Source organism: Odontesthes bonariensis, chromosome 24 (assembly GCF_027942865.1).
Source record: "Odontesthes bonariensis isolate fOdoBon6 chromosome 24, fOdoBon6.hap1, whole genome shotgun sequence".
In the NCBI taxonomy this organism is placed as follows: Eukaryota; Metazoa; Chordata; class Actinopteri; order Atheriniformes; family Atherinopsidae; genus Odontesthes; species Odontesthes bonariensis.
In genome coordinates, this window is record NC_134529.1 from 17,364,274 (window position 1) to 17,374,930 (window position 10,657).

Genomic DNA, 10,657 nt, shown 5'->3' on the forward strand with positions numbered 1-10,657 from the left:
GCGCAGTCTGGTGTAGTTGGCATGTTCACATGCAGGTGATAAAATAAAGCTTTATTCAATAAAATATAGCTTTATTGATAAAATAAAGCTTTATTAAAGCTCATTCAAAATGTGATTCAGGAATATATTAATTTCATTTTGATGCTTGTTGTTTACACGAGGAACAGTATAATGTACTGAAGGACAGTTTGAGGTTGTGGTTGGAAACATGTGTCTCTTTTAGGAAGAAAAAAAAAGGTGCGAAGAAGGGGCGGGGCCACAGCGCCTTCTGTTCTGACGACCTTTTTTTTTTTTTTTTTTTTTTTTTTTTTTTTTTTTTTTTTTTTTTTTTTTTTTTTCTTCAAACTTTATTTAAAAGTTCCAATCACAATCAGAACATTGACTGTGGACAATACAAAACAGTCAGGCATCAAGGATTTAAATAAAACAAATACAGTATGAGACAAAGTGGATAAGGTGCATAGGTCATTACATAGGTAACCTAAATATAATAAAATAAATGAAATTAAATAAAAGGAGAAAGAAAATGGCAGGACATATTATATTTCTCCAAATATTCCTTCAATTATGTTAACAGTGTGTATACATTTTTTATTATCAATTCTTTTAATACATTCGAGGTAGTTCTTGAAATCAATTTCAAAAACAGGAAAGAAAGGTCGACCTTTAGAAAATTTGGTTTTATGTATGTGGAATTTTGCAATTAGAATAATCAGATTAATTAAGTGTTGCATTTTCCTATCTTTATTATTATAGTATAACAGTATATCTTTGGCATTCAAATTAATTGGTATGTTGGAATGTGATGTGATGTAAGCTTCGATTTTTTTCCAAAAAATCTGGGAAAAATTACATTCAATGAAAAGGTGCCTAATCGTTTCCACTTCGGCATTACAAAATACACAATTGGCATCAATATTGACAAATTTTGATACAAATTTGTTAGTGGGGTAGATGTTATGTATAATTTTATATTGAACTTCTTTGATTTTATTGGAGATAACAAATTTATGTGGAAGGAGCCATGTTGTTTTCCAATTAATGTCAGAGAAAGAGGAAGACCATACAAATTTTCCTCGAGGTGTAATTTTCCTTTTCCTGAAAAAATGATTCCTTATATGTTTATTGTTACAATGGTGACTCATAATGTTTATACCATTAATAAAGAGGGTAAAGTCAACTTTCTCTGCCTCTTGCCTTTCAAAATGACCTTTTATCAATTGGAGAATGCCACTGGGAATAGCTTTTATCACTGTTTGAAATTCTTTATAGGTAACAGGGAAGATTTTAGATCTAAGAAATTCTTCATAACTAAAAATTTCACCTACATCATTTTGTAAATCCTTAAGATATATTATTCCTTTTTCAATCCAATGTTTCAGAAATAGTGATTTATTTTTCCTAGTTATGAACTCATTGTTCCATATAATAGTTTTATGTGGAGAGAAGTTATGGACAAAGCATAGTTTTGCTGCTGAAATGGCTTGTTGGTGAAATTTAGATAATTTTAGGGGTAATTTTGAAACATTATAATCACAATTTAGGAGAAAAGGTAACCCTCCAACTTTCCCAAAAATATTCTGAGGTATAAAATACCAAAGAGATTCTGGCTTTTTCAAATATTCTTTTATCCATTTTGTCTTAAAGGTATAGTTCACATCCATATAGTCTAACAGCTCCATACCACCATCTCCTCTTGGGGCTGCCAAGATCTCTTTTTTTAAACGATGGCATTTGTTTTTCCAGACAAAACTTATTAGGGTATTATTTATTTCTTTACAAAGGGATTGTTGAACAAAAAGAGAGAGAGTAGGATATACAAATCTAGAGATACCGTCTGCTTTACTCAGAAGAACTCTACCTAATAGGGACAGATCTCTTTGGAGCCACATATTGAAAATATTTTTAGTTTTTTGTATTTTAGGTTTGAAGTTTTTTGTTTGACGTTCAATTATATTTTTAGAAATATAAATTCCAAGATACTTAATATTTTCTTTAATTGGTATTTTACATATAAGAGTTTCATTTGTGTTGTAGAGACATAGTATTTCACATTTTTTTAAATTAAGTTTTAAACCTGAAGCAACAGAAAAGGTGTCTATTATCTTAAGTGCTGTCTCTATTTGTTGTTTATTTTCCAAAAATAAGACTGTATCGTCCGCTAATTGAGTTATCCTAATCTCTCTCTCAAAAATCTTTAACCCTCGAAAGACATTGCTCTGTCTAATTTGTATTGAAAGCAATTCAACGACTATAAGAAAGAGAAATGGGGAGCAAGGACATCCTTGACGGACTGACCTAGACACTGAAAATCTTTTTGTGGTATTTGGGAATAACATGACACAGCTACTAATATCTTTATAGAGCATTCTAATATAGGATACAAAATGTTCACCAAAACCGAAGGTTTGAAGAGATTTAAATAAAAATTGATGCTCTACACTATCGAATGCCTTGTAGAAGTCTAAAAATAAAATTAAAGCGTCTGAATCAACATATTCAGAGTAATCTATTAAGTCAAGGATAAACCTAATGTTGCAACTTATGTGGCGATTATTCATAAAGCCAGTTTGAGTTTCATGTATGATTTCACTTAAACCTTTTCTTAAACGCCTGGCGAAAATTAGTGAGAGTATTTTATAGTCAACATTGAGCAATGTTATTGGTCTCCAGTTATCCAATAGAAGGTGGTCTTTGTCTGGTTTGGGAAGCAAAGTTATTATGCCTTGTTTCATGGTTGTGGTCATTTCTTCATTATTTGTACATTCTTTCAGCATTTCAAAAAGAGGTCTTTCAATTATTTCCCAAAAGCACTGGTAAAATTCGACAGGAAGACCGTCCATTCCTGGAGATTTACCTTTTTTCATTTTGTTTACAGCTTCAAGGATTTCAACTTTAGAGATAGGTTTTTCGCAATCCAATTTAAAATTATCTGATATTTTGGGAGTAAATTCTTTAACATTATTAATAAATTCTTCACCTTTTATTGAATTATAATTAGAGCTGTATAGGTCAGAATAAAATTGAAAGGCGTGATTTGCTAAATCAGTTGGGTTGGAGGTTACAGAATTATCTATTTTTAGAGATGTGATATTATTTCTCTTGTAGTTCCTTTTTTCTAGGGCGAAAAAGTAGCTTGTATTCTTCTCACCTTCCTCTAACCATTTAGCCCTGGAGCGTACAAAGGCTCCCTTGGTCATATTAATATATAAACTATCTAAATCATCTTTCAATTTTATCAGTTTAATTTCTTCCTCTGGAGTAGGGGAACTTTTGTTTATTAGGATATTTAGTTCTTTCATGATTTCAGATTCTTTAAGATTGCTGCGTTTTTTCATTTCTTTACTGTGTCTAATAGCTGATTCTCTGATTTTAAATTTAAAAAATTCCCATTTTTGTATATTACTAAGTTCTTTTTCATTGAAAATATTCCCAGCAATTGCTTTGACTGAGTTACAGAAAGCTTCATCTTTCAGTAAATTACAATTTAATTTCCAGTAACCACGCAGTGTTGCTTTTTGTTTTAGAGGATTAGTAAAGGAAATGACTATCATTTTGTGATCTGAAAAGGGGGCATAACTATGTGATATTTCGGAAACATATTGCATAGTGTAAGAAGATATTAACCACATGTCTATTCGAGATTGTAAAGAACCACTAGCACTACTCCATGTATACTCTTTTTGGTAAGGGTGGATATATCGCCAGGCGTCTATAACATTAAGTTGCTCACCTAAGTGTGATATCACTTTAAATCTTGAATTGGAAGATATTCTTGCTGGTACTCTGTCCATTAAGTCATCAGCTGCATCATTTAGGTCACCGCCAATTATTAAGTGGGCCTCTTTATATTTCTCTTTGAGCTTCAAAAGTTTTGCTGTCAGTTGGACAATCATATTTTTTGCTAGAGCATTGTAATTATAACCATAAATGTTATTCACCACCAGAATCACATTGTTTACTCTAAGCACTAAAATAATCCATCTACCTTCTTCAGATAAGTGAGATTCTATAACATCCCCTTTAAATTTATTAAACAGAATAGCTACTCCTGCTGAGTTGTTAGAACCATGACTTAAATAAATCTGGTCTCCCCATTGACTTCTCCAGAATTTACGATCATCTTCACAGGAGTGTGTCTCTTGTAGAAAAAGTAAATCGGCGTTAGACCTTCTGCAAAACAAAAAAATTGCCTTTCTTTTGGTAATATTGCGTATACCATTGACATTAAGAGAAAATACTTTAAGGTTGATGAAATTGTTGGTCGCCATAAATAAAAAAAATAGAAATAGCTGGATGCCGACTAACTTGAACAATCAAAAAGAAAACAACAACAAGAAAAGAGCTTTTTATAAAAACTCTCTACCTTTGGAAAAAGTTAGAAAAACTCTGAACATTATGAGTATCAGGCATATAAAATGTGCTGTTTTGAGGCCATAACATTACTTGTAATGAGCTTTCTTAATATTCTTTTTTTTTTACTTTTAATAAGCATCATGGTCTTCAGAGCTGGCTTTTCACGCAGTGAATTTTACCCCATCGATGAAGACGATCGGCCCTTGCCATCTGGTTTTCTTTCCATCCTTACGTGCCTGTTCGACTAAAGGCCACAGTTTGTTTCTGCAGTCTTTCTCGAAGCGGGTCAGGTCTTCGGCCATACGGAGGTTCATCTTCTTCAGGATGTCAGCGTTGCGTGATTCTCTCCAAATCTTAATCCTGAAGGTCCGCATGTTGAACTGGATGATGACTGGACGCGGTTTGTTATCATCCCTCGGGCGTCCCACTCTGTGTACCGTGTCAACCAGGAACCCCATCTTACTTTTTTCATCCGGTGCAATCTGGCTCAATATTTTGAGGACTTCATGCCTCACATCTTCGTTTTCCTTTTCTGGGAGGTTGATGAGGCGCAGATTCCATCTTCTGCTGTATCTTTCTCCTTCTTCGGTTTTTTCTTTCAGTTCGTCCACTCTTTTATCCAGCGTTATCACTTTATCCTCCGTTTCTTTAGCTTGAAAATTAAGCCCTTTCATTACTTCTTTTGCCTCTTTAATGTCCGCAGTGTTTTGTTTCATTTGCTGCTCAAAGACGGAAAAACCCCGCTTTAACTCACGTATGGCTTGGAGGATGTCGGAGTTAGAAACCGTGTCCTTCTCCTTGTTTTCTCCACACAGTTTCTTTGGGTTTGGACTTTTGCTGGGAGTCTCGGGAAGAGGAGAACACAAGCCGTAGAAACTCTCCTCTGGCTCCATGTCCATCACCAGATTTCCTTTTGTGACTTCTTTTTTTTTTGCGTCTCTCTTTGTCATTTCGGCTCACTGGTGCAATGTTGGTGTTAGCTTCGTAGGCTAGCTTGTAGCTTAGTTGACGCACGTGTCAGGAGAGTTAATGTCCGTAGGTCGTCACTCGTCAGAATCTTCAACCTATTATCAAAACTCTTCTATCCTTGTTTGGTTGGTGTTTAGCCGTTTAACAAGCCGTTCAAACCGTTGGCCTCGTCAAATTATCATCAGATACTCGTTAATGCTGCAGAGCTTCGCACTTACACGTCTGCTGCAGTCGCCATCTTGCGCGACCCCCTCTGTTCTGACGACCACCGACCTTTTGAAAGCGGTCACTACGTCACGACGTGAACACCTCGGCCCCCTTCCTCTCTCACGTTGTGTTGACGGGAAAACGGTGGGTGACAACTTTATGAGCCTAGAGCTCAAGTCTGGAATATTTCTATTTCGGTGACTGGTTCACACTTTACATGTATTTTCACTATAGTCTGTCTCTCTCTCTCTGTCTGTCTGTCTCTCTCTTTCCCTTTAACCCCTCCGACGTGACTTTTCAGAATCTGGAGATCAGAATTCCCCCCCGAAGTGCCTTGAATTCCAAAAACAAACAAACAAAGCAGAGACGCAGCGAGGCGCACAGAAACGGGAAAAAAAAAACAGCGTGTTGAATCCCAAACACCTGCCGCTTTCTTCAGGTGAAGCCATGTCTGTTCTGCTGAGGAAAATAAGGCGCACCGACGCAGCAGCTGCTGCTGTGCTGGAACGTAAGGGACTGCTTTTTAAAAGTGACATAAATAAACTGTAGATACAGTTACACAGTGCATGTTTGTGTGCGTCTATGCTTGCATGCACAGATGTGCACGAGACTGTCTTTCAGTCGCAATGTCCAGTCTTGTTTGATATATTATATATATATATATTTAAAATCAACCTGTCAATCAAATGCCCGCTGGACAACACATCTGTTATCTGTTACCGCAGGTGCAGACTTTTGCACAGATTCAGAGATCCAGTCACTGACTCGAGAAGACCTGCACGAGCTCTTTCCTGGGGCTGAGAACCTCAAGCTTAGAAGGAACATCTTTGGAATGATACACAAACAGGTGAGTTTGTCCTATTTGGTGCTGTGCAAAGGTCTTGAGCCACCCACCATTTGTTTTATACTGTGCTAAGAAAACAGGGAATAGGGGCAAACATAAATGTCAATGCAGTTCTAACAAGCTTGAAAGGCAATATTTGGCACGAGCGCCTTTATTCTTCAACACAGCCTGAACCCTCTTAGCTTTCTGTCATCTGTCCAGAAGCCTTATTGACCTCCACTTTTCCAGTTTCCAGAAAATGTTCAAGGACACATTCCACACCATTCTAAGATATGACAAGTTTGAAGCTAATGGTCCATTGGAAATCACTGTATTGGTGTACATTGCTGTTGTACATTTGAAAAACTTTCTCATCGAAACGACCAGTCTCTAGTGAATGCTTGAATGACACATAGCTCATTGTTTTTTAAGTGGCTTATCAAACAGAAAAACACTGAAAATAAGTGTAAAAAAGCAGCCAGTGTCCAAAAAGTATTTTTTAAAGACCCTCAGAGACCAGAGAATTATCGCTCAGGGCCACTTTAAAGATGACAAGAAAATCGGGCTCATTTGAAGCTAAATACAAAGACATGATGGGTGGCTTAAGACTTTTACATAGTACTCTATGCTTTAGATCTCATACACTTAAATTGTGCAATGCATACACATGAAATGTCATCAGGATTAATTTATTTTTGTGTTTAATCTGCACAGAAACCAGTTAATGTGCTTCTGAAAGAACTCCAAGGTTTAATCCCAAGTGATTCTCTCAGGGGTAAGGTTTTTGTTTTGGACTGACATAGTTTGAAAACGCATAAGCAACATTCTTACACGCGCCCTGACACTTTCTCCCCAGCTGCTCTGTCTACACATGGGGTCTTGGTCGACTACCTTCATATCCTAAAGGACGTGAAGACTCAAGTTCAGAAAGTGCAGAGTTTCCTTGAAGCTCATATTGGACTACTGGAGGACATCAACAAAGCTCAGGCAGACCAGGAACCTGACAGAGGTTGTTTTATTGTAATTTACAGATTTCACGCGGTAAATGTTCCTGGTTGTTTCTCAAAAGAACTCTCACGCGTCCACCTCCGACATGTGGATGCTGTTCTTCTTACAGCGTCAGCAGGAAGTTTTCAGACCCTTAATTTCACGCCTCGATTCTTTTTTATCTTTCAGAATCATTTTAACTAATTTACAAAAGGTTTTTGGAGTGTAGATTTACTGAAAATATCTCATTTATATTTGCATTCAGACCTCCACTGAGTGCCTGGTTAAGGCACCTTTGAGAGTTGGAAACAAATGACTCCTTTTAAGGGAAACGTTTGTTTGATTGTGTTCTCTTAAAATGTTTGTTGATTAGTCAGAAATGAACAAGCGATAATCTGTCATTCACCCTCTTAATTACTGACCAAATCAGTAACTGCTGCAAGTTTCGAACTTCGTCTTTGGCTCTAGCCACCAAAGGAAGTGGCCTATTTAAAACGATGAGACATTCGGAAGAACGGGAATGTGATTTACAAATGGAGCACCTCGACACATTTGGTAGCAAATACAGCCTCAGCTCGTTTTAGACTTAATCCTACGAGCCTGGTGAAGCACTCCTTTGGAAGTCTTTCACATTCTCCTTGATTGAACGTTCAGTCTTCTTGAGGCTGTATTCTTTTTCCTGAGTTTTTCCAGGAAAAAACGTCCGTTTCGCACCTGAAGTAAATTCAGTACAATTACAGAGATCCCAATACAGTACTTTAATTGTGAGCTGCAGCCATTTTGTTGCTTAATGCTGTAGTAAGTGATTGAAAATAACAATATTTCAAATGATATATATGATATTGGCGACTGTGACTTGGCTGTACTTAAAAAAAATATATATATACTGTATATATTTTTAAAAATTTCTGTAATACAAAGATCACATTACGGATTTTCAAAAATGTTCGATATCTCACAAATTCAAACAAATGCAATTTCCTAAAAAGATACATAATCTGAAAATTTGTAAAGCCTCCTGTACATGCATAAAGTTTAAGGTTCACTGACTCCATCCAATGTTTCCGCTGCCATAATCCACAAATGTAAGTCGCTCAAACACTATCTCATCCTCTCCCTAGCTATGAAAGCTTCTAACCACCTCGAGCACCGAGCATGTACGATTCAGCGCCTGCATCCACCTGATATCACATGAATGAGGTCCTGTCCTTCATTATGTAGTCACACAGTCCAAAGCTCTGGAAGAAGCTGTTTACTGAATGTTCAGAATAATATATCACAGACGCACACCACATGGTTGCAGGGTAAATATCCTGCCCTGATTGCTTCTAATCTCATCTTTTTCCAGCTTCTTGTTTAGTAATATCCCCCCCCCCCCCCCCCCCCGTTGGTTAAAGACAAGGACAGGCAAATCAGGTTGTCAAAAAGGATTCTTACAAAGCTGCAGGACCAGCTGGGCAGATAAAAAAGTGTCCAAAAAGTGTGAGAATTACATAAGCAGGAGATGATTACTGGAAAGCAATAGTTTAAGTACAGAGAGAAATTGATAAGTAAAAATGTGGCAAACTGTGACACCACCATGTCATTGGACCCACAGATGTTTTGCCAGGCGCGAGCACCTCAGCCCTCTGCGCTCCGGTGGAGCCCCACAACATCCCAGCTGATATCCATCCATACGGAGCTCAAGGTACATCTCACTTTTTTAAAAATGTTCGCGAAGCACAACTCTGAGCTTGATTTACACTTTGCTCTTTTATTACATGGAAGAGTTTGTGAATGTCAATGTCTATATCGATGTAACAAAATTGTAAGTTGCAGTGTCCATGTAGAGATTCCATCAAAATAAAGCACTTCAACCCCCCTCCCCCCCTTCTGTTGCCTCAGTGATGTACCAGATGGTTGTCAGTGGTAGAACCTTTGATGCCCATCTTCAGTTGATGGCCAAGGTCCAGGCACAAGTTCAGGACCAGGTCCAGTTCATTTCATGCAGTGAGGATGGCCAGATCATTATTGTCTTCTGCCAAATAAGTTCACGCGCTGGGACAGAAATCAATACAGCCATCACTAGTTTAAAAGGTAAGAGAGGGACCTTTTTTTTAGCCCACTTTTCAGTTCATTTGTTTGGTTTTTATTTTGAGTTGCAGTCCTGTGTGCTTGAGATTGTCAACATTAAATAACCAACATTCTTTTGATTTACAGTTGTTTTAGAGATATCCACTAGATATCGCTACTTCTTGTACACTGAACCCTCCAGCTCAAAGTTCTCCACCCCGACCGTCTCACGCTCCCTCTTTTCATTTGCTCTCCACAGGGGATGTCCCTGTCATTCTGGTGCTGATGCACCAAACCCACCAGGTCAAGCACGCAGCAGTGAGAACATGGTCCGACTACTCGAATGTCGTGTTGGACGTCAGTGTTTTCTACCACGAGACAGCCCGTGGATTACTGAGGTGTCAAGAAAATACCGTGGCCGTCTCTCAGATACTAAGCAAATTACTGGAGTACAGTATTCCGAGATGTAAATGGGATGTGAATGGTGATTATCAGAGGACCGGGAGAATTTCTGGAGACAGAGGCTCTCATATTGACAGTGGTGGCAGTGAGTTGGGTTTCAGGTTGTTTAGCGGGAGCAGCAGCAGCAGCAGCAGTGATAGTGAAAGTAAAAGTATTTGGGAGGGTGGGGAGTAGAAGTGGGGACAGAAGAGAAACTGCCGTTACTTTTTTCAATTATGTGATATAGACATTAATAACTTCATTGAACTTAATATCAGATCTTTTCTGCTTGCTGATGTAATGCTTTTTAGTTAACATTTCAAATATGGTATCAAGCTTTATATATGTATATATATCCTTCTATTGGTTTTACTTAACAAAAAAACTAAATAATTATGGCATGAATCAAAAAAGAAAATCACACAATGCCGTTTAACCATGTGCAATTCTATTTAGAAATGTAAATAATAAAACATATTCTTGATCCTGATATCCATCTTCTTTGCCTTTTAATACTCAACTTTTGGTGGAATTTTTTTTCTGTTAACATCTAATCATGTTGTTGCAGAGTAATATACCAGTGACCAAAAAGGAGGTGTGCGTAATTTCTGATTGAGTTAACAAAAATAATGAAAATACACTGCGCTCGACTTGTGTGTCAAGTTGAGCTCATGGTTTGTTGGATCAGTTGGTTGTGCGTTCGTGAGAAAGAAAACACTCCCTCTCGAAATGTCGAGAATAAAGTCCACATGTCGACAATAAAGTAGAAATGTCGAGAATAAAGTCCACATGACACGTCGACTTTAATCTCGACAGGCAAAA

The 10,657-nt window shown here is 37.4% G+C and overlaps 2 protein-coding genes across 4 annotated transcripts; one reads left to right on the plus strand and one right to left on the minus strand.

The window, feature by feature from the left end:
* Positions 1-470: 470 nt before the first annotated feature.
* Positions 471-5,571, minus strand: LOC142375025 (uncharacterized). Of its 2 annotated transcripts, none has more exons than XR_012768863.1 (2): positions 4,483-5,571; positions 471-4,173 (listed from the first exon to the last, which is right to left on the minus strand). XR_012768863.1 is itself a non-coding variant. In XM_075458942.1 (2 exons), exons 1-2 carry the CDS (start codon positions 5,304-5,306, stop codon positions 4,165-4,167), a joined length of 780 nt encoding a protein of 259 aa, XP_075315057.1. In that variant the 5' UTR covers positions 5,307-5,571; the 3' UTR covers positions 471-4,164. The 2 variants fall into 2 exon arrangements, 1 of the variants encoding a protein (XP_075315057.1); XM_075458942.1 differs by having other exon boundaries at positions 4,536-5,571.
* Positions 5,572-5,580: 9 nt separating this feature from the next.
* LOC142375024 (uncharacterized) lies at positions 5,581-10,296 on the plus strand. 2 transcript variants are annotated; one of them, XM_075458940.1, is made up of 8 exons: positions 5,581-5,676; positions 5,834-6,040; positions 6,258-6,379; positions 7,070-7,130; positions 7,212-7,364; positions 8,940-9,029; positions 9,227-9,418; positions 9,654-10,296. In XM_075458940.1, exons 2-8 carry the CDS (start codon positions 5,980-5,982, stop codon positions 10,028-10,030), a joined length of 1,056 nt encoding a protein of 351 aa, XP_075315055.1. In that variant the 5' UTR covers positions 5,581-5,676; positions 5,834-5,979; the 3' UTR covers positions 10,031-10,296. The 2 variants fall into 2 exon arrangements, with proteins under 2 accessions (XP_075315055.1, XP_075315056.1); XM_075458941.1 differs by lacking the exon at positions 5,581-5,676 and having other exon boundaries at positions 5,697-6,040.
* Positions 10,297-10,657: the final 361 nt, after the last annotated feature.

What these genes read in the sequence shown, in the direction of transcription:
- LOC142375024 (XM_075458940.1), top strand. Translation starts at nt 5,980, where the DNA reads ATGTCTGTTCTGCTGAGGAAAATAAGGCGCACCGACGCAGCAGCTGCT. An exon ending in CCATCCATACGGAGCTCAAG is followed by an intron (nt 9,030 to 9,226) that starts GTACATCTCACT and finishes CTGTTGCCTCAG; the next exon opens with TGATGTACCAGATGGTTGTC. An exon ending in AGCCATCACTAGTTTAAAAG is followed by an intron (nt 9,419 to 9,653) that starts GTAAGAGAGGGA and finishes TGCTCTCCACAG; the next exon opens with GGGATGTCCCTGTCATTCTG.
- LOC142375025 (XM_075458942.1), bottom strand. Translation starts at nt 5,306, where the DNA reads ATGACAAAGAGAGACGCAAAAAAAAAAGAAGTCACAAAAGGAAATCTG.